Raw genomic sequence first — 23664 nt, 5'->3', positions numbered from 1 at the left:
AAAGCCAGATCCACAAAAAGAAGCAAAATGTTGAAACTGGGACTTCAGCAGAGATGCTTAGGTGCAGGAGATGGAAAAGATGATCAAAGCCCTTCGACAGATATTCATTAGTAAAAAAATCTACAGCAACTTAAGTTCTGGCTACATACAAAAGCATAACTCCTTGTTGGCAGGGATGGTCAGGTGGCACTGCTCCAATGCCTACACCTGATCAATATTCTCTCAGTAGATATTCTACTTCTGTCTGCAAAGGCAACCAATGACCTCAGCATGCTAACATGCATCTCTAGAAATAACTTCTACTCAATACATACAGACTAATGTCTTCTCCTGTTGTTCAAAAAGAAAAGAGCAACTGTACCTCCATCTGCAAAAGGAAGTGTTATGAAGTACCAAGCTATGATTTGAGCCTGTTAATGTTAATTAAACACAGACTATCCCACAGTGCAGAATCAGATATTTTAGAAACCTTTTGCTTAAAAGAGTACAAATCAGCCTTTAGAATTAGCTATTTGCTTAATTCCCATTTTCCTTCTCACTCTACAGTGGCACTATACTGTTAGGAATGATATTTTAAGTATCTAAATCTCCTCACAAATTCTACTTTAGGAGCCAGATGTTCAAAGTTCAGCACTGCAATGCTCAGCATTACCACATCTGCATTTCCGTGTTGAACTGCCTTGAGAAAGTACCCATTCAAGACTGACCAGCAAGCCTGAGTGTGGATCAGGAACTGAAAAGTCAGTCCAGTGATTCACAGTGAAATCTTTTTCCTGCCAGATTGCCCCTTGAGTAACTCATCCTCAGCATTCACACCATTATCTGTATTTTTCAGCGTACTAATCATACTCTAACAGCACAACTGTATTGCTGCATGGGGAAATTTCTGGTCCCAACCCAACTTTTTTACCTTTGGATCAGCAGTCAGCAGCTTGAATGCTTGATATACTTGTGCTTCTTTCACGCCTCCACCGAGATCCAAGAAGTTGGCTGGCTTTCCACCGTTCAAGGATATTATATCACATGTTGCCATTGCAAGTCCAGCTCCATTGACTGTAATCGTAAACATCAAGTAGTTGTATTTCACATAAAAGTATATAAGGTTTGTGAAAAGGCTTAAACCGTATCAGCACAAGCACATAACATGGCTCAAAATGTTACATAAATAGCTATTTCTAAATAGGTCAGTACCTATTTAAGGATATCCAATGCAACAAATAATTCAAAATCTGGTGCACACACACCGACATTTAGGTTTCTTTATGACTGTATCAATTTTAGGACTTAGATGCGCACCTTCCCTTAAGCATGCATGAGCACCAGAATGGTAATTGTGGAAATGCAAAAACTTCTGATTTAAAAAAAAAAAGAGAGAGACAGACACAAAAACTTCTGGGAATAGTGATTGCATCATGAGACGTAAAGGACAAATTGACTCCTTAAGCTTCCCTCCTACTATTGTGACAGCAGTAGATGATGCTTTGTATTACTGTAAAACACAACCACATTTTGGGGACAGATATCAAATGCTCCTGAAACTGCCTTTTGCTTTGCATTTGCACCAGTCTAGAAGCATTGCCATGGGCACCAACATCCTCTAAGCTAGGAAAAGTAGACGAGAATTATTTGTCCCCAGTAAGTTGCTCCTGCTGGACAAAGTAAGGCTTCTGTGTCACCTGTAATTTAACAGTGATACCTAATACTAAATAAAATACTGCAGTGTTGCCAATTGTTGTTTGGGTTTTTGGTTTTTTGGGGGTTTGGTTCTTTTGTTTGTTTTTGTTTTTAAACTGAGATTAAAGTCTCACTGTCACTTACTGAATCAACTGCAACACATTATCAGTATCTTTTGGATTTGCAGTTAGAGTACACATCTAAGCAAAGTAAATGCTGGATATTTTCTCATCAAGCTGAGATAAAATGCCTAATTCAATTAGATTCACAATAAAAAGCTGTACTGGCTAAAAGAATTTGTACAAAATGAAAATTTAGAGCATAGGTGACTTCTTTAATTATCTCTTCTAAACACAAGAGTAATTTCTGTTTTACAGAAACTTCAGGAAACTAAAAAACCCGTTTTTTTCCTTTTAACAACCAAGCAGCTTCTTTAGCAGCTTTCCTTAAAGCGAAATGGAGTTCAATATTCTGTTGTAAGTGGGAATATCATGTTTTTACACACCTATGTTTGCAGAGTCTTTTAAGTAACACAGTCTCATTTTTGAAAATTAATGACTGAATTCTGATGACTTCTCTTGTTTTGTTTTAATTACTGGAAAGACCAATTGCATCAGCTTAAAAATTCAGAATGTAGAAACCCCACACCCTTCTCCCTTAGCCTGCCTTCTCTCTGATACCACATGCACCCTGCCTGTCTGCTGTGGCCTTCATCACAGTTTCAACACAATTTTAGTTTCATTCCTGCAAGAACTTGTGGAAGGACAGACAACCTCAGCAAAATAGACTGAAATACAGCGAAGGGTGGATTGAATGTCAGAATGTAAACAAAGTCTATACACTGAACAAGTATGAATTTGTCTTCAAATGCCTTTTGGATTTATTTGTTCTTACCAAAGCAAGCAATATTTCCATCCAGTCCTATATATTTTAAGTCATATTTGGCAGCTTCGTTCTCTATAGGCTCATTTTCAGACTTGTCATCCATGGCAAATATTTCTTTTTGCCTAAATTCTGCATTGTCATCAAAGTTTATCTTGGCATCAAAACAAACAACTAAAGAAAAAAAACATACAGGCATTTAAAGATTACGGTTAGAGCTTCTGAAATATTATGACTACTACAGCAGGGAGGGGGAGAAGGTTGCTTAAGGACTGATGCTGCTTCCAACATATGATCAGCTGAAGTTCTAGCATTGAGTCCAGTAGAGTTGGGCAAGTTTTCCTTAAATCCTATATTAAGAAAAGGTACAGCAAGCATCTCCACACTACAGTCACATGCCCTTGTCACAGGATGATCTTCTGTGTTTGCTTTAAACAAAGTTCCCCTAAGTTATGAAGTCAGTTTTTATGATTTGGACAGGTGGATTGCAATAATTACATAAGAAAGTCTACTTTAAATATTTTGAATGTATGACACATACAACAGGTAACAGGTTAGAAATCCAAAGCAATGTTTGGTAACATGCACTTATTTATGAGCAATACAAAATGCTTTCCTCAGCCATATTTTTAGTTTATAAAGTTACTAGCTATACACACATTCTTTCACTAAAGATTTGAATTAAAACAACTTTAAGCCAATATGTGTTAAATATTACCAAAAGGTTACTTTTAAATAAAGAAACTTTTAAAAGTAAATAAAAAACTTTTCATCAATGTCAACATCCGCTATGGTTGTAAAAACAAATTAAGAAGTAGTTAAACCTGACTATATTAAATAATAGATACAAAAGACTAGCTAGTAGACATAATATTCACATAAACCCAGCAGTAACAGAAATGCATGTAGAGTGAACTGGTTATTTGCCTATTTACTGACTCATTATTTCTATGGGTTTGCATAGGCAAACACCTCATTAGATTAAGATGTTGTAAGTAAATGTAAGACTCTATACTTACCATTTCACTATGCAAGTAATTTGATTTGTACTATATCCAGATTATAATTACTGACTGAAGATAATTAATTTCTCAATGCAAACCAGTCAGATTTAAGTGCCTTTAAATGCTGCATCCAGAAAAATCTAATAGTTTTTCTTTCTGCTGTGTTTTGATTCATATTGCCATTGAAACACACACATTGTACGTGTGCATGTGCTCACGAACATTGTACACATCTCTGCAACTAGAGGTCAAGTATAATTAAAAAGACAATTTTTGGTCTTTGATATAGATACCCATCAATTAATATAACTAATCACACAATCTTTTTGGTGGACAAATACCTCTCTTGGTTTGTTTTTGTTTTGGTTTTTTTTTTTTAATATACAATTGCTTAACTTGCGGGAAAATACCTAAGCAAAAAGCAAACAAAACATTTACACAAACAGGAGAGTCTCAGTTTTATGTCTTGATTTGCATTGGGTTTTCTTGTTTTGGTTTTCTGATGTTGCTGGGGTTTTTGTGGGTTTTTTTTAAATACATTTGATATGTAACCAATACCAGATTAAATTAAAACAGGATCAAATTTTGTTTCAGTGACTGCAGTTTCAGAACTATTCATGAGTGTTGGTGCATAATAAATATCTCCTGGAAGAGTCTAGATCTTAGCCTGTCAACCATCATGTGGGAATCTGCCAAAAGGAGAAACGTCTGAAGTTCATAATACACTTCTACTGTACTACAGCTGCTTTAATTTTTTTTTAACAAGACCTGTACCATTTTTCTTCTTCAAGCTTTCAGTTCCTTAAATTGCTAAAACAACTCAAACCTAGAGTAAAACTGCAGTTTCAGAGCTCTGTTTACCTTGCACATGAACATCCTCAATGTCACATTAATAGAATCTAATTTCTACAGAACATTCATCTTTAACAAAGTAACAGGAAAAACACCTATTAATATTAATATCAAACCATTTTCACCATCAAAAGCACATTGTTACATGCATGATAGATTATACAAATGAATTTTGCTTTTAAACAAATATCAAAGAAAGCTCCAATACTTATATTCATGGAGTACTTCTGTTGTTTTTGCTAGCAGTTTAGGATTTTTGTCATCTGCCAATTCAACAGCTTACACTGAGAGCAAACAAAACAAAAACCCCCAAAGAAATTGGCAGTTACAGGCTTCTGACCCAATAGTGTTAAAGAATTTGCTACAAAATTAAACAAAAGAAAATACAAATGGCAATGCATTTTCTAATGGAAATTCACACAAGTGAAAAACACAAAACACAGCAAGAAATAAATCCATCTTAACTGTTACTTTGACAGGAATAATGGTCTTCATACAGAGAGTTATATTTTATCATTAGAAATAACTGCCTTAAGCTACTCAAATGTTCTTCCATTTGTTTTATCTTTATTCTTCTTCAAGACATTTCAGATGGAGAAACTGCTAGCAAAAAAAGAAATAAGCACAGGAAGACTTCTGTATATGTCTGCTAGTAAGACAGCTTTCACAGCTTGAAACCCTCTCTGTTTCTGCTCCTCAGCTTCCTGGATGCAAAACACATGCGGAAAAACCTCAGAGAAAACAACATAAAAACTCCTACCATCCCTCATATTAAGCCCTCCTCACTAAATATGCACAGCCATTCCCGAAAAGCTACGTTGGTAACTAATCCAAATCAGTTCATTTCTTCCACAGTGCCACCTCATAGTAGTCCAGCTAGGATGCAAAGTTAGTACCACCGTGGTTCTTTAGGACCTTTTAGGACCACCAGCTTTGTTTCCCCTCGTTCCTAAGTGTCCTCTCCTTCACTTGCCCCTAGCCGTCTACCAGTTTCCCCTGTTGGTACCCAGCCAAACACCTCAACATCTTCAGCACCTCAATGATGCCCCTATTCTGTTATCTGACAGCACTGTCTCTGCCCTTCTCGGTGTCTATACACATCTACAGTGCCCACCCACTAACTCCCAAGACATACTTAAAGGTCTTCCTTGCAGGACTACATGGCTGAGATGATGTAGGTACTGAACTGGGGATTCTGTCCTTTGCTCTGCTTATTTTGGCAGAATAGTAAAGTGCTTCTGTATTAGTCATCTGAGCTAGCTTTGAACCAGCAAGTGTGAATAGCAAACAGCCCAGTCCTGGCACAAAGAGCTCACCTAAAGCTCATTTCCCTGCCTGATAGAAGGCAACTGTCATAGATGTCCCAATTCCTGACATCTGACTGAGCAAAAGGTCTGCCGGGTACCTTCCACACTGCCCAGTAGCGTTAAGGTATCTTGGTCAATTAGTCTACTAAAAAAATTATTTCAACAAGTTTTGAGGAAGGAAGTTTTGTTTTTACAGTATCAGTGGTCTTGAACCCACAAAATAAACCTGGTAAGTACATCAATTAGAGCAGACAAACGTACCAATGAATTTGTATTGAAGTGAACATCATAATCTGCAGGGAAGTTCCAGCAGTTTTTGTTGCACCTATTTTAAAGGTCCCATTCATCTTCCAAAGGTCAAAAGTGTCATGTGTTGCACATTGCTAGAACGTGAAAAATCCAGACCATTCATTTTACAAGGCCCTATTTCATTGTTCTGCTTTAACTTCACCGTGCAACACAAAATGAAGATGTCCTTCTCACCTCGTTCTCAACTGGTTCTAATGAGGCCAATGGATCTATTTAAATGGTGGGGGAAATCAACAGTCTATTGGGTTCTGAAGATTTCCATTTAAAATACAGCCTACAATAGAACTACACTGGTCAACAGCAGGGCTTTTTGTTTCTCTCCCCCAGTACACATTTCACAAACTGCATAATAACCAATGGAGCTAGAGTTAGTTGCTAAGAATTTGGCTTACATTTATTAAGCTGAGGGAGGTTTACAACGCAGAAACTATCGATTCAATGCGTACATTATTACGGTACTTCAAATGATCTGGAAATCTGAACACACAGTGCTGTGAAAGATTCTCATATAAAAAGAGTTAAAGAATTTGGTGTCTGTCCAGAGAGCTAAAGGATTCTGGTGGCAACAACACTAAACTCCCCCACCCTCAACCAAGAAGGAATTCAAAAAAGGTCTGCTATCAAAGCAAAATTCATACATTCAAGCCATAAATATGTTCTTCTAGCTTAGTTTAACCTGAAAACAGCTCATTATGTAAAAACAAACAAACAAAATGACACATTTTATCATTTTTATCATTATCTCTGAATTATCCTCATATAATAGACAAGATATTCCTTTTTGTATTTGTTTTTAAAATGCCACTTTACAACAGAGCACTTCAGTGTCCCAGAGCCTACTTTATAACAAAGACCACCATCTTTTAAGCTGTGTTAATAAAACACTCTGGGACAGGATTTGTTTTACATCTTTTAGACATTTTCAGAGTTGATTACCAGCAGAATTTTCCTTTTAAGCTGTGGACAATTCTCTGCCAATTCTTTTGTATTTTGTTTTTTAATGAAAAGGGAAAAACAAGGATGGACAATTGGAAGAGACCGCGCAGTTTCTAGCCACAGTTCAGCTTCTGAATTCCTGACCAACTGAGCCAAAAATATGGATTTTTAGTGAAAAGCTGTTTATTTTACAAACTAGCTATGGGCACATAAAAAGTATTTTAAAAATGCTAATTCTTTCCATTGGTACTGACTCCTATGAGGAACTCGTGTTCTTAACTGATGTAGCAGTGATCTTTTTCCAAAAGTTTCCAGAACAGCAATTAAGCAGCCACATTCCTAATGCCTGTTAAAATGGGTAAAAGCTTTCTCTTTCCGTTTTCTAATTTCCACTTTAATCTGTAGGCATACCTTATAAAGTTGGTGAAAAGCTGGAATTGTAGTTTTTGACAAACATTGATAAAGAATACTCAGGAAACACCCACCAGCACTTCCCAGTTTCAAACTTCTCTCAAATCACAAAATGACACTGTAGGTAGGGCCTCTACTAGGAAGTCACTAGTGGTTGTGAACCGCAGCCTTTGACACCGAAGTCTCAGCTAGCTCCCCCTGAGTCCACAACTTCTCATCATTACCCATTTAAATCAAAGACAAGAAATAAAAAAGGGAAGGGGCCTGAATACCGTAAAATATTGGCATTATGAGTGAATGCATGGGTAAAAATGCTCTGGCATCAAATGAAACAGCGAGGTGGTAACTACGATTCACCTGGACCAGCCCCACTGTTTCAAAATACCACAGGCATCTTTACATCCTCCCCTCTTCGCCTTTGTCCAAGTTAGTTGGACAAAAATGACAAATGGAAGGAAAGGTTGCAGCTGGAAAACCAACTACTAGAATGTTGTGAAAGCTAACCTAGCTCCTTATTTTTACCCTATACCTTCTTAGCCCTGTATTCACAGTGGAAGCAGATCAGTTACCCTTTTTTGTTCCCGAAGGACGAAGCTAAGTGTCAGTTCCAGCTGGAATTTCTCTTGTGCTCTAGTAGGTTGCAGAGTCATGCACTTACATTTTTAACTTACCCATATGTTTACAAACATAAAATAACAAGTTTCCTTCCACATAATCTCAGTAATTCTAGCAGCATTAACAAAAAAACAAAACAAAACAAAAAACACAACAAAAAACCCAAAACCAAAAAATCCCAAAACAAAATCAAGAAAAATCCAACTTTGTACAAAGAGCAGAAGAGCAGAAAATGTTGCTGTTTCTCACCAAGCGTAACATGTAGAAGCTGATACTTCCAGTATTTGGATGAAACAACAAAAGGTATTGAAATGTAAAATCTGCCATGGGAATATTTATGAATGTTGCTTAAATTACATTACAAAATGAAATTAATGCAAAGCTGCTGCTACAGCCTTCTATGCAATTTAATTTATAGTTTGCATAAATAAAGAATCATAATGCATTCATTTGTTTCCTTCAATTTCTTACCTTGCCCTTCTGGAGTTTCACCAAAGGGATTCACTTCAACCTGAGTGGCATCAATTTTCAAGAAGAGATTATACAGCTTCTTAATTTGATCTGCTGCCTAAATTTGATCAAGCGATTTACAATTACCACACAGAAAAATAAAAGTTAATGTTTTCAAGGCAAAGGTAAACCATTATTGATTATTTTTAATGTATTAAATGTCACACTAGCTCTAGATAACGGCTTTTATTTCTGTTTTCTTAATCATATTTATATAGTATCATAAATAGCTATAATGTAGCATTATGATACTGCAAAACATTTAGTAAATGTGCATTTAAAGACTACATGAACTGGAGATTTTCTACAAAATAAACGGCACTATTACTATGACAAGTTTAATTTAAAAAGTGCCTAACAGCTCATAATGACATATTCTCCAGTATGCTGAGATCCAAGTTGCATTCACGTTAATCAGTCTAAATTCAGAAATCGTAACGCAGTATGTGCACATTAGTGACTTTAGAAAAAAAATATAAATTTCTCCTTCCTACATCAGTCTGAAATGTTTTCTTGAAGAAATTATGTCAGAAGCATGCTTGTTTACTCTCTACAAGATACTCTTATTGTTCCTCACATCCATCTCTGCAACTGGTTCTGTGGCCGAAAGTATTGCGACTGACTACTAACTTCCAAGTCTTTTGCTCTTATAACATTTTTCGATTAACAGAACAACTTAAACAACAGCAACGTGAACGTGCATAAAAAAATTCCTTTGGTTCATTACACACTGACAACCTATTAGCTGAACTAAGTTTGCAGATGCAGAAGTGCACTAATAAAGAACCATTCAAATTTGTTCCTCCATTACCGATCAGTTAACTGAAGTACACAACCCAAAAATATCTGGGACCTCTCCTAATAAGCAAAGTGAATGAGAATAAAAAAAAACAGAAGTCAGCTTTCTCCCATAATGTCATTCATAAGAAAGAAAACATTACCACTGGAAAGACTCAACCCCAATACTGCACTACATCAGGAAGAACACGGTGACGGATGTTCCCATCTCCCTCTACTGAGTCCTGACACAGCAGCACCTGGAGTGCTGTGTCCAGTTTTGGGACCAACACGTCTAAGACTCTTTATAGAGTTACAGTTTGGAAGCAGCATACGAATTGCTTATGAAGTCTTCCCTGCTCAAAAGTCATCAGCTGAAGCATTCTCAGTGGTTTTGACTTAAAAAAAATTATCAGTTATAAATCCGCACCCATCAAGGCAGCAGTTTCCTTGGCATGAACGCGCCGGTTGACAAACTATCCTGATAACACATGGCTAAGGCTATCAACAGTGATGCTAGGGAGGAATTCCCACTGTGCAACCCCACATTGACTCTGGGCAACCTGCAAAGCTGTTGTTGCCCTAGTACACTGCTGTAATTTTAACAGATCACCAGAATCGCTTAACTTTTATTAAGGGCTGCTCCATCTTTCAGCACCTCTCTGAATCAGGCAGCTTAATGTCAACATTTCTCTTTCTCAAGGTCTACAAGTACTGAGCCTCTTCGAGGCAAAGCATAAAATCCCAACCTAGAAATAGTGAATGTATAAGTAAACACTAGGATTTGTCTGAATAAAAACTTTGTCTCTATGCTTCACTAAATTCCTTTGAGTTGAGGAAAAGAACTGCATTCACTGCAGCATTATTTAAATGTATTGTTGAAAAGTCCATATACTGCTGTTAATTATTAAGTACCAGAACTCTTCAAGGGTTGAAAGGTTCTACATAATCATTCCTCCTCATTAGATATACAGCTAAATCTTCAGATGTGTTAATCAAGTTAATGATTATGCATTTGTTAATTGCACGGTTGGGATGGAAAATAATTAAAACTGCTGAATTAAAAATAAAGGAGTTCTACAAAAATGACTGTTTGATACTACTGAAAAAAACTAGGCAAAAGTAGCTTAAACAAGCTTTCCTCTTCTCTGCAAAATGATTCATAAAGGCAAAATATCTTGCATATTTGTATACAATATGGAATTCCAATATATATAGAAAAGAGATACTGAAAAAACAACAAGCTGGCAGCCTTCTGGCTTTGAGTTGAAGACTGGGGAGGGGGGAAAAAGGCTTCAATGACACAGAAAGATACACTTCTACTTCTCCCCATATTAAGGGAGAAATTTTCAAAAAAAGCTCTACCCATGCAATTCACTGAGCTTCAACAGAATTCCAATGAAATCAAAAGAAACCCACATGGTGTAACAGCATGTTGTCATCAATTGCTTCAAAGACCAGGGACTTTCACTTTGGAACAATAAGGATCTTATTCAAATTGCTAAAGCCTGATGACAATTATATAGGTGCAATTTAGTATTTAAAATGTCAAAACGGTCCTGATCTAATGGACACTTAGCCTTTCATGTCTATTTGGAAAGCATTTATCATATAGCTGGGCTAAAAAGGCTTCAGTAAAATCTGAGGGAGTAGAGTCAGGTTACCTGCTGTTGCAAAGGTCCTTTGAATCCCAAATTTTTTGCCATTTGCAATGCCTGATGATCCTTTATGCCTTCAAAAATATCTATTTCTTCCTGTAACAATAACGTGCATAAATACAACTAAATATTCAATCTGAATGGAGATTTATAACTTCAAAAGGAAAACACTTAGTATACATTTGCAAATTAGTAATTAAAGCATGGCTGTTTGCCAAAGCTTTCAGACTGAGGCTATAGCAGCTGCCTATAGGGTATGTTATAATTACCACACCAGCTATGAAACAGTCCTTCCAAAAAATATATAATTCTTCAGGGTGGCATGCTGACAAGACAATGTGACACCCAGTTTTCACTTTTAATTACTGTACAGATGGCGTTGACGAATATTTAGTCCGTTAATTTTTATGACATCTTCTGGAATATTTTCAAGGCGATGAGTGTCACTGCCCAGTAACACTGTGAAGTTTATGTAATTTTAAAATGCACATTAAATATTTTTACAATTTTTTGAATAATTATACTTGATTGTATCAATTATTTTCCCAGATGAATAGCTTCTCTACTCGTTATCATGCCACAGTAACATAAAAAAATACTTAAATATAGTCATCGTTAAGAAAGCAATTATAACAGTTGTATTTCAGATGCAGAAGTCATCCAGGTACAAAGAAATAATTAACAACTCTGTCAAATAGAAAAAAACAACCCCAGAAACAATAACCATGTTGGCACTGACCCACTTGTGATAAAACTGTGTACCTTCCTGAAAGTGAAACTCACTCACGAAACATTTCAGATATTAAGTTTAACATATCATATAACAGCCAGATTTAAGCTCTTTTTCTAATCAAGCTGGAGACACAAACACTAACAAAAACAGATGTTAAACATGCTTCATTCATCTACTAGATGACAGATCTGATCCCCTATTTGGTGAAACACAATTTTTATGGTTCTTATTGTCTTCTTTCCATACACGGAAGAAGGAAAAATGGAAGGGGGAGGGGAAGATATATTCTTTTGGATAACTGACAAGGAACATTTTTAGTGTAAAATATTATTTTAATACCTTAAAGATAAGTTCTGGGCTAGTAACAGCAACTTCTTCTATGTCAACGCCACCCTGTGGACTGCCAACCATAACAGGTCCATTGCAAGCTCTGTCCATCAAAATTGCAAAGTATGTTTCCCTGGAAATATTCAGTGCTTCTGCAACCATCACCTAAAAATGAATATAGGGAAGAAAAAAACCAAACTAGCAACAGTTCTGACGGGTCCATCTAGCTGGTGAAGCGGAGAACATTGTGGCTCACATTTTGTGCATTGCCTTAAAACGCAGCAGTGTGATACCTGCTATCCTGAAAAGAAATGTTTGTTTCACTGCTTTTACAAGATATTACAAACCAGTGATCTTTTGCCCAAGAAATCCTCTCTCCCTAAATAAAAGACTCCTCTGATGCTGCTGCTCTCACTGGGGCATGTACCAAGCAGTATAAACCAGGAACACCTAATTGCTGGGGTTTTCCCAAGAAGAGAATCGTTGCTGCTGCTGTGTCCAGAAAGGGGACCTCCATATTACCTTTTTATTCCCAGCAAGCAATTTAACATACTGTCCCCAGAACAACTCGAGTCACAAGGGAGTACAGTTTGCCAATCACATAGATGTAAGGGAGGCTATGTTGGCTTTCAGATGCATCTCATCAGTAGTGCCGTTCCTTACCAGTAAAGTCTCAGGCTTAAGTTCTCTCCCTCATTCTGACAGAAAGCCATCCCGCACTTAGAATCTCAGCACTGAATTCCTACCCCACTTAAGTACTTCCTAAGGAAATGGGTTTACAGATAATTCTGCCATCCAGCTTTTTACTTTCAGTTTAGAGACACAAGTAGATGTGGGACCTTCAGATACCGGCACAATCCAGACACATAATTTATTTCTCCAAAGAGCTATTAATTTCTATTTATTACTATAAATTACAGAGCCCTTCCACACCAGTACCTGGCAGATACCTCAGCACACAACAACAAAGATGATTCAAGTCCTACATCTTTGGAATCTACAAGTACTCACATTAAAATTGGGTGGGAAAATGGCCCATATAAATTCTTTGTTACATTTTTTTCTCTTGCCAAAAACATGCCAAAGTCAAAGTCATTTTAGTATTACAATAACCGTACCTTCCTCTTCATCTGAACTGTCAATTTTTGTAATAGTTTAACAATAGCTATTGAAGCAATTTCAGAGATTAAGTAGTTTTACAGTTGGCAAAGGGCTCACAAAACTATGTTTTGATGCAAGAATACTAAATTCCCCCAAATGTTCTTCATCTTAAGAAGTAAAAAGTCTGCATATGATCACTACTAATTGTTCCTTATAACAGGTGCCACAAACTCAGGTGCAAAGACTGTAAATCTGCTCTGCACTACAGTTTTGCTTTTCAACCGGCAAGTTGCGCAGCCACCTCTGCAATTTAATTAGCAGCATAGCTTCTCCTTACGACAATCAACTACATTCTTCCTTAGCACAGCTACTATTTCCTGCCTTTCAATGGAAGTAGCAGAAATCAGGAAAATCACTTCCCTAAGATTAATATAATTAAGAAGGATTAAGCACCAATGTCTTTCTAACATGGTCTGTTTATAAAGCGACAGTTTTGAACAATGATTGTAGATGAAGATCATCAGTCTGAATGAAACATGAAGTGAAATTCATTCTACCAGTCAGCAGTTCAAACTCCTTAGATCTGAAAGGCATGTATACGTACACCTGCAGTCTTAAAACTCTGCCCACCCGGCAAGAAGTGTTCCATCAAATAAGTATTCCTGGGGTTTTCATAGTTCAAGGACTATAAACAAGAAAGATGCACTATACTTTCACCCACATCACTTCTTTGACATTCTACTCCAGAGCACACAAGAAAGAATGTACGTACCTTCTGCCTGGCTGTACATCTTAACAGAACAGAAAAAAAAGCAAGAGACAAGGAATTAAATAAAGTCCTCTGTGCTCAGAATGGAAGAAAATATGCTATTTCTTTATGGGTTTTTTTGACTTGGAAGAAATTTGCTTTATAGTAATTCTGTTTCCTTCTACTTTTACCTTGCTTTATTCATAGAACATAGGGTGATGTAAAGGAATCATTCAAATAAGCGACTGTCCAAAAGCAAACTAAAGAAAACTAGGGTGATGGAGGCAACTAAGAATGTAGAAAACTACCGCACTACTTAAAAAGTATCTGCCTACTTTAGGCTACTATAAAAGGATGCTAAAAGCCAACTTCAGAAACATAGCTCAGCTACCTACAAAGATTTGTCAAATTAACAAGCAAAGATATGGAAAGCATCCTTGATTTGCTACCATTAGTCTTTTTACCTGCATGCATGTTTTCACCTTCTTACATATCCTGCATCAATGTATCTGAAAAATGTGAATCAACTGCTTTAGACATAGGTCAAATAAAACCAATTGGTGCTACTGGATCTTGTCTGAGCTATTCAGACAGTTTCTGCAGTGCTCAGGAACAGGGCCAGATTTAGGATGGGAATCCACTCAACAAGTCTTGAGGAATATATTTGCAAGCACAGCAGGTGGAACTTACATTATTAAATCAGGTATCTTTTCAACTGTTACTTCTGACCCGGGTGATTTTCCTCACTATTGCTAATTAACCATGTCAACCTTGACAAATACTTCTCTGTCTTAATTCATAAAACCATTGAAAGTCCATCTACTTCATAGTAGGCAAGCTTACTGCAGAGTAAAAATTGTCAGACTGTGCAACATCTCTCATTTCTCCCAATGAAAAACAAGTTTCTTTCCTTCACCATCCTCCCTGTTTGATGCAGAGCAAATACAGGGAAACTGGTGTTCAAGGTCTTTAAATATTATTTGTTAAAGTCTACCTATCATTCACCTGACAAAACTTATGCAAACACATTAATGAACAGTTAAGAGTAGCGAAATTGAATCTACAAACTGTTGACTCTTCTCATATCTTGTCTGGTTTGCTTATGATAAAGAATGTGAAGCATCATTATCGGTTTACCACATCAGGTTTATATTTAAAATGTCCTGGGGAAAAATCAGTTTTCTTTAAAACTCCCTGACAACTTCAAGCTTTCCTTCTTAAAAACAAATCACTACCTAAAAGTTCAAGTCATACATATAATTTCATAAGGGTAACTATAACAGCTCTTTTATACTGAATCAAATATTCAAAATGTTAATTTTGTTATTGCTTGGAGAGAAAACACAGGTAGCAAATTCTCAAGTTGTCATGATAAGAGAAGACTGTCTTCTCAGATAACCAAGCTCTCCAAATTCCAAGCTGCCATAAGAGGATTTTATGTAAACTCACAAAATAGCTTCCAAGTTACAAGGGAACTGAGGAGACTGCTATTTATTTAAGAAACATCAATCTAAAGAAGCACAAACATGCTTTAAATTCTGTAGTAGGCGCACAAGCTGAGAAAACAAGCTGAAAACACCATTTTCTGCTCCATCATTATTCTAATTGTAGAAAATTTCTCTTATTCCTTCCTTAGAAATACATGTAAAAGGTACGAGACTTCCACTCCCTGACTTGACACTAGCTCATTGATTGCCTCACAGAAACTGAATTAATAACTATTTTCCTTCTGAAAAACATTTATTACCTAAATTTTTTAAAGCATATGAGTTCAAACTTTCCAGAATGCCAAAAATTTCAAAAAAAACAAACCTAAAAACATGCCTTTTCTTTTCTTCCTGAACTGCAATTTTCTTTAAGTACATGTACACACACATATTCTTATATACACATACAGAGAAAGCATATGCCTTGAAATAGAACAAAAATGCCAGCTATTAATTCTCAACTTTCCCACTGGTCTTAGCAAGCTCAAAGAGTCTGTCCAGCATTTTCTGTGCACTAAGCACTGCATTAAATGACATCTTAGACATAGCTAAACTCATACTTTTAATCATATTACTGTAGTTCGCCCCTTGATTAAATTTTCAGTGTTTGACATTGTAGCCCTGATACTACAAACCTGAATGCCTCAACTCCTTTAACTACTTCGAAGATCCTAGAGTGAGCTAACTTTGGAAAAGATAAATGCTTTTAAAAGACATTAATTTTTCTGTGAAATGGTCTTTTGATGACCTAGATGCATAATTTTAAACATGCTTTCTTCACTATCTAACTAGCAATGAGGAAACCATTGGCCAAAGTGTTATGTAATGAATTAATTTAAAACAGGGTGCATGCTCTTTCCATACACTACCAAGAATCAAGATCTTAACACCAAAAATATAAAACATACTATTACCTTGTTACATATGTGTGCAATGAAGACATGAATTGGCCTATGGCTTTTAAAAGCCAACTCTATAATCAGAATGGAAGTCAACAGATGAAAACAGATGAAAAGCATCACACTGGTTTATCATGCATCGATATTAAAATACTTGCAAGCTGTGTCCTGAAAAGTTTCCATGTAAGCCTATAGCAAAGGAAAAATACACAGTCTATCAAGGCTACATACTTTCCTGTACCACCAAAATAAATATCTGAAGTTCAGCAATGCAAACTTCACCTTAAACTTCACATATGCCCTAGCTGCTTACTCTTGACCATTGTTTATTCATACAAGCAACGTGTGGATGGGGAGGAAAGCAGTTACAAGTTAAATCTTCTATAGCTATTCTATACATGGTACGAAAGCCATCTTAATATAAATCCTTTGAATAATCCATTTCAAAAAACCCCAACACCCATACTTTTCTCTCATTTCTATCAATTTCAAAGAGAATTAGAAGTTTCTTTTTCAGAACTGAATATGTAAATGAATGAACAGACTTGCACTCAGACAAAAGAGTGAAATTTCCTGTACTGATGTATTCAAAGTAGGTCAACTAGGGCAAAAGAATAAAACCAAGGAATTTATAAAAGAAAGCTGCTTTTACAATACAAATTTTTCAAAGCAGAGTGCCTTAATATGGGAAATATATATCCTTTTTTATATCCTTAGTATTATCACGATCTCTGACAGACATGCCCTAATAGTAATACTGTTCCTTCTTTTTAATAGCTAGTATTTCTTTTTAACAACTACAAGGAGTGATGGTAATCTGCTCTTCCTGCTCCCCAAGAGAAGAACCACCTGAGCACCTTCCTCCAGCTCTCATTAGACAGTATCTTCCCAGACAGGTGTTCCCCTTCTATGCTAATACACCAAGCTGTTCACAATATATTAAAAGTGAACTGCAGTTCTTTTCAGCTCATGCCAAATTAACTCCTGGCATCAAATACAGCGTAGCTCTTGACTACATACCTGTATGAAGATCCTTGCTCAGTAAAACAAAGCAAGAGATAAAAATATATATAGTAGATAGGCAACTGCTAGGATTTCCTGACTTACAGAATTTACTAAGGTAAAGGAGAATCTTGCTGAAGGGCAATCTGTGCTTCTCTTATTTAGGCCAATAAAGAGCAATACATTTATGCTGACACCTTGCAGTATGCACCATCATAGGTCAATGAATTACCACATACGAGCTGAACCACTGCCATGACCACATTTTACTCTGTATCTGCAACAAGTTAGGAGGAATCTACTTTTACAGACTTTTTTTATTTTTTTAAATAGAGATCATTCTCATGCAAACCTTTCAATACTTAAAGGGGGCTTATAAGAGAGATGGGTGCAAACTTTTTAGTAGGGCCTGGCGCTATAGGATAAGGGGTAATGGTTTTAAACTAAAAGAAGTTAGATTTAGACTAGGTATAAGGAAGAAATTTTTTACAATGAGGGTGGTGGAACACTGGTCCAGGTTGCCCAGAGAGGTGGTAGATGCCCCATCCCTGGAAACATTCAAGGTCAGGTTGGACGGGGCTCTGAGCAACCTGATCGAGTTGAAGATGTCCCTGCTCGTTGCAGGAGGGTTGGACTAGATGGCCTTTAAAAGGTCCTTTCCAACCCAAACTATTCTATGATTCTATGAAAGTCATCTGTCACTGTCTTTAATAACAGTTGCCCAAAGCGGAGGGTGAAGGAAATATGGATAATATTATTACTACAGGTAATCATGTATATATTACTTCTCTAAGCAGAACATCAATAAACATGTACAATTAATGCTATATATATACAGTTATGCTAACATTTAGTATGTACTTGATAAAGGATGAACATATGACAAAGGATTCCCTTCAACAGAGGTAGCAGAAATGAATTTATTTTTCCACCACTAGGTATGCTGAAATTGATAGACAAAATACATACACACACAGAATGAAAAAGTAACTTTTTTTTTCTTTCATCAACTAGATGCAATCAATCAGGCATTGGAGAAGGAATGAAAAAAATAAATCTATGTCATACACCCCAGCATATTAATGCAAAATTGCAGCTGAACATAGTTCTCAACTTTCAAGAGGCAAAAATCTTACCTTTTTAACTGTCACACCATCCTTTGGAGTTTGTTTTGTTGACAGATTGTACCCAATCATCTGTTTAGCAAGCTGTTCCACAATCTTAGGGCTACAAAGGAAAAAGGTTAGTTTATTGAAAGATATTAAAAGAAACAGTCACACAGCTATTAAGCAAACAGCTTAAATATTACAAGAGAAGCAATTTATTTATGCTTTTTCCACTTTAAAGACTTACTCTTTAGTTAGATGCACTCCTCCTTTCAATCCACTATTGAAAATACCTTTTCCTCTCCCTCCAGCCAGAATCTGTGCCTTCAGAACAATTTCTTTTGCCTCTGTAAAGGAAAAACACATTGTTATTCTATTGTGTGTCACTTATCGAGCTTGTTAGTTAAGTTTAAAAACCATTTCCAGGTTAGAGTCTTTAAAAACAATCAGAAGTTGTTTGTAACTAGTGAGCAATAAAACTAGAGTCAATTCAGCATTTTTATAAAGCAACCTTGCAAAAAAGAATTGTTCAAGTTAAAGGATATATACACACACTACTTATTAGCTGGATAAATATGTCATTATTTAGATCAAAACCATGCTATTAATGCTACACGGCCTGCACAACAAACCATATAACCAGCATACAGTTTGACAGCTTACACTCTGGCATGGTTTTTAAAACATGAATCAGATCATATTTTGTCTGGAACGCACAACAAACAAATGCTCATCAAGGAAAATAAATTCCGTTCCTTGCTCTGAACACATGTAAGCAAACCAATGGATGTGGTCCTAAAAGAAGAAATCCCTACTTCCAAATGGCAAGTAAGTGTAGAGCAAGGGCAGTAGCTGTGAAAAGATGTTCATCTGTTTGTGAGGCATCACTCGAATCTTTGGCAATGTGAGTGTAACAGTATCTTAGTAACAAGAAAGTGCAGCAAGACACAGTGACAAAAGCAACTGCACCAAGACCTACGTTCCAAACAGAAGCAATCCTAGCATCCTTAGAGAGTAAAACAAGGGGGAAAAGGGGAAAAGAAAAAAACCAACCAAACAAAAACATCAGTTATGATCTCTGCAGCTCCATGGACCATAGCAGCTTCTTGAGCCGTAAAGACCTGCCAGTTGCCTGTAAGATGTTTATTAATACTGAGTACTGTCACTTTGCACATTTATCATACTACTGCCAGGTATTTTGCAAAGTCTGAGATCCTAATATTAACATATCACTAAGCATGCCTAGAAAAGGCTAACATTGTTACCCTTTTCTAAAGTCTGTGGAAATCTCTGATTTCAGTGATTTTTGGATTAATTAGGTCACACCTTGAATCACAATATTCTATGCAAGTATGCAAGAAAACATGAGAATTTGTTGTTAAATTGACAAATTTACTGTTTATGTGGCACAGAGGATATGGATGCTGTCATTCAAACTAACGCAGGCTTTCTAGGCTTGGATTACATAAAAACATATTACAGATGACTAAACACAAGTTTGGAGGTGTGGCAATTTTTGGTGCAGGCCAGCTCTGACAGCATCATTTCAAAGTTCCAGTATAATAAACTCAAGCAACTAGAAGACAGTTCTTAGGATAGAATAAATATTATGAAATAAATAATCTGTTTTCTGTATTAAGACCGAAATGCATTTTTAACACAGCTATTGGAGGTACTGTACTAAGGGATGCCTGATTTCCAAGCTTCTGAAGGCAAAATCCCTCCACATGTTTATCCATTCAGTAACATTTGACATATATCATTCTGAACCTTAAAAACATTCTCCTTGAAAATACTTCATGCATTCCAATACACTCATGTTCTTGACTCCCTATTATTCATGCCACTGCACGGCAGATAACAAGGAAATTTAAATGCAACAAAAAGTTTTATATCAAGTGTTTCCTAAGCACACAAATTATTAAGATGAATTAAAACTATAAATCACTTTCCAACCTGCAGAAGCAAACTCTAAAATCACAATAGCTGCTGTGATAATGAATCTAATATGCTATTGTTAATAGATGCTGCAAGCATTTAATTAGATAAGTTTTAGGTGCCAACCATCCTGACAAGGTGAGTTTTGATTGTCAGTGATACGTGATATCAATTATGTGAGTGATCACTACCCTCATTCCTAACCAGCACACTACACAAGTGCTGATTATCTCCATTTGGCTACAACAAATGAAGTTAGAGAAAGAAATTAATGTGTACATTTTTATAATCCACCAGAGGACTATCAAGGCAATACAGTAACTTCAGAAAAACAACTATCAAAACCATAAACAAACACACTAGAAAGTAAGCATAACCATGTAAAGATTAGACCTGAAGAACTAATCAATACAGCAGCTCAGCAGAGCACAGTACAGCAGGTTCTTCTTGCCCTGGGGGAAACCAACAGGAAGCAATTTAATTCAACAGTTATTTGCCCAAGCTCTGCAAAATGAAGTAAACTAGCCAGATCTTATTTTACAGTAACTAGGCTTGATCATTCAGTACTTATCAAGCTGATTCACTACTTAGCATCACCATTTTATTTAAAGAGCTGATTTCTAGAAATGCTCACACAAAGTTTTTATGTTATCTCCTGCCTGATTCCCAAATTATGTTATGGAAGACTACCCCAAAAGAAAAATGTGGTTTTAGCTGGAATATATGAAGTAATTCACCTTCACTTGTAGGCTGTAATATAAAAAAAAAAAAAAAAAAAAAAAAAAATCTACAAAATTGTGCACAAAGTCAGTATAAAAAAGCTGTAATTGATTTCCATTAGCACCCTTCCAAACTTCTGTAGTAACACTGGAAAAATGTTTAAGCAGGACTATGTAGTTATAAATACTGGATTTGAAGAGAACCTAGCACAAGCAACATGTCTTTACACCACCATAAAGTACAGTGCAACATTTTCAACAGCACTGCATTTGGTCATTAAGGCTTCAATGAACTTCTGTTTATGTCCACTGTCTGATAAGCATTTGTGTAAACTGAAAATAAAAACACCCAAACCAAACAAACCCAAATAACAAAACAGACTGCTTCTTAAGTGTACATAGATTATTTTTTGTCACAGATTTAAAATTTTCTTTACCATTCAAAACAATACAAAAAAAAGACTGCTTTTAAGTGTCACTAATTTAGCAGCAAATAGCCGCAAACTGCTCCATGCGGATTAATGACGCATTTCTGCTAACAGCATGTGTTCTTAACTAATTATAACTTGAATACATTAATATCTCAGACTTAACAGTTTATTCTCTGGATCTTATATTTGTCTTTTTTACATTATTCTACAGGAAAAAAAGAGAGATATGAACATTTCCAAAGAGTCCTTTAAAAAAATGGAGCAAAATACAGCTTGTCCCTATGTTAGATGCCAATAAATAAGCAAGACCTTTACTCCTCAGAAAAGTCCTCAGAATTTAAAATTTCACAACTGTAGTTGGGTCTAACCGCATTTCTAAAAAATTAAACATAGGAAAAAGCCTTAAGTACTTTTCTTTTAAATAAATTCAGATGTTTCAGCAGGACAGAATATAACACTCCAAGGGACAAGCATCTTCTACACTGCATTCAACAATACATCTCCTTCCCTTCAGTCAGCGCTGTGAATACAAATGGCAGTGATACTCCTTGCAATTGTAATAGGCTCAGTTCTATAATGAAAGCCTATTTAAAATCAATAAAAATCAGTCCTGCTTTTGGGAGCTATGATTACTCTGGTCCACTGGTACTGCTTGCAGCAAAAATGAACAGCTTGTTCTCAGCCCACTGCTGTGTATATTTAACTACTGAATTCTTGATCATGAAACAATATACTGAGAACCATAGTTCTGCTAGTTATATGGTATGCTAATTTATTACCTGTGAACAACTTTCCATTATTATTGATACGACTGTGTGATTGCAAATTAGGCGTGTTAACAATTACACTAAAATGTGCTGTAGCTTATAAAAAATAAACTACTGTAAAGAAGAGACAATGTAAGACTGCATGGTAACAGGCCTCACTCTTGACTGTTTATGAGCAAAAGATTTTCTACCAGAGAATACTCAGGACTACTTTGGCAAGGCATCCTACACTACAGAATTAGAGCATGGGACTGAAAGGGAGGAGGTTTCACACAAAAACCTAATCGCATTTCTGTCTCACCATGTGACTTTCAGCAGCTCGCCTTCTCTGTCTGCAGGGGCTCTGTGAAAATTAATTAGCATCTGCACCTCTTTCAAAAATGCAGAACCTGATTCAGTATTACATTAGTGTATTTTTACCCCAGTGTAAGGCTGATCGCAGAAGGGCTGACTCCAAACCCTGGCAGCACCATAAGCAGTGCAGCAGCAGGAAAGTATCACTGGAAAGTGATCTCTCCTGTAACGAGCTTAGTACACGTTGCAAAATAGATGGAAGAAACCCAGTGTCATGGGAGCAGCGCAATGAAGACAAATTGAGGACATGCCAAATCAAGGTCTTAGAGAAGCACTGTCTCCTTACTAACCCAAACGCGAGCATAAACACTGAGTTGATAAAGACGCGAGAGCCGTTTCCACAAAGGCAGCTGGGGTTAACGAGACTGTTTTGTCCTTCAGTATGCGCAGGAGGACCCCTGCACACTGTGGCTAGGCAGATATTAACTAGTTTCAAGAACTTTGCTAGTCACCCTTCTTTACCGAAAGTCATTAAGCTGTGCTTGATGAGCAGAATTCTACAAGCACGTCCTCCTTGCCTAAGTCCTAAAAGAGCTAGATGGGGTACGTGCATCTGCAACCAGCTCCAAACTCTCCACCTCTACAGAAGAGGCAGAGGCCAATCTAATGATGTGTTTATCTGGTGAAAGTCCTCTGAGGGACACAAATCATTGTTATGCTTGGACACATGCAACTTTAAGCTTCCCTTTGGCCAGCCAAGCTTGAGTCACCACCTTTTTCATGGTTGTCTAGAATATTACTCCACTAAGGACTGGCTGGGACTCCCACTGCATGATCAAGTCTACCTCCCAACCACCTATGCTGGACACTGATTTCCTAAAACAGAGCAGTAAATTCAGTGCTTTCCTTCCCAAAGCAAGTCCGTCCCCCCCCACTCTGCTTTATAATTTAGCTTTCATAACATGGGAGTTGAGGAAAACAAGGCAGACATTACAGACATTTTCTGACAGCAATTATATTTCATTTTGGATCACACAAGTACTATAAAGATATCAACAAAACCCAGAATGCTTACATGCCATTCCTACTTCAGTTTCCTCACCAGTGCTGATGCAAAACCGCAAATGCTCAAATGTCCCGTAAGGGTTCTAGATAATCTCTCCCAAACTGCATCTCT

General features: G+C 36.6%; 1 protein-coding gene across 1 annotated transcript in view; it reads right to left on the bottom strand.

The window, feature by feature from the left end:
* Positions 1 to 23664, bottom strand: part of SUCLG2 (succinate-CoA ligase GDP-forming subunit beta) — a 134631-nt gene that overhangs the window by 54841 nt on the left and 56126 nt on the right. Inside the window, exons 3-9 of the mRNA XM_069811890.1 lie at positions 18586 to 18685; positions 18369 to 18459; positions 12008 to 12160; positions 10942 to 11031; positions 8462 to 8558; positions 2569 to 2730; positions 911 to 1053 (exon numbers count right to left, since the gene is read on the bottom strand). Of these exons, the coding sequence (XP_069667991.1) occupies positions 911 to 1053; positions 2569 to 2730; positions 8462 to 8558; positions 10942 to 11031; positions 12008 to 12160; positions 18369 to 18459; positions 18586 to 18685 (836 nt within the window). The remainder of the gene's footprint in view (positions 1 to 910; positions 1054 to 2568; positions 2731 to 8461; positions 8559 to 10941; positions 11032 to 12007; positions 12161 to 18368; positions 18460 to 18585; positions 18686 to 23664) is intronic.

This window comes from Haliaeetus albicilla, chromosome 24 (genome assembly GCF_947461875.1).
Source record: "Haliaeetus albicilla chromosome 24, bHalAlb1.1, whole genome shotgun sequence".
NCBI classification, from domain to species: domain Eukaryota; kingdom Metazoa; phylum Chordata; class Aves; order Accipitriformes; family Accipitridae; genus Haliaeetus; species Haliaeetus albicilla.
The sequence above is the reverse complement of the archived record's forward strand: the minus strand, read 5'-3'. Positions and strand labels throughout refer to the sequence as shown.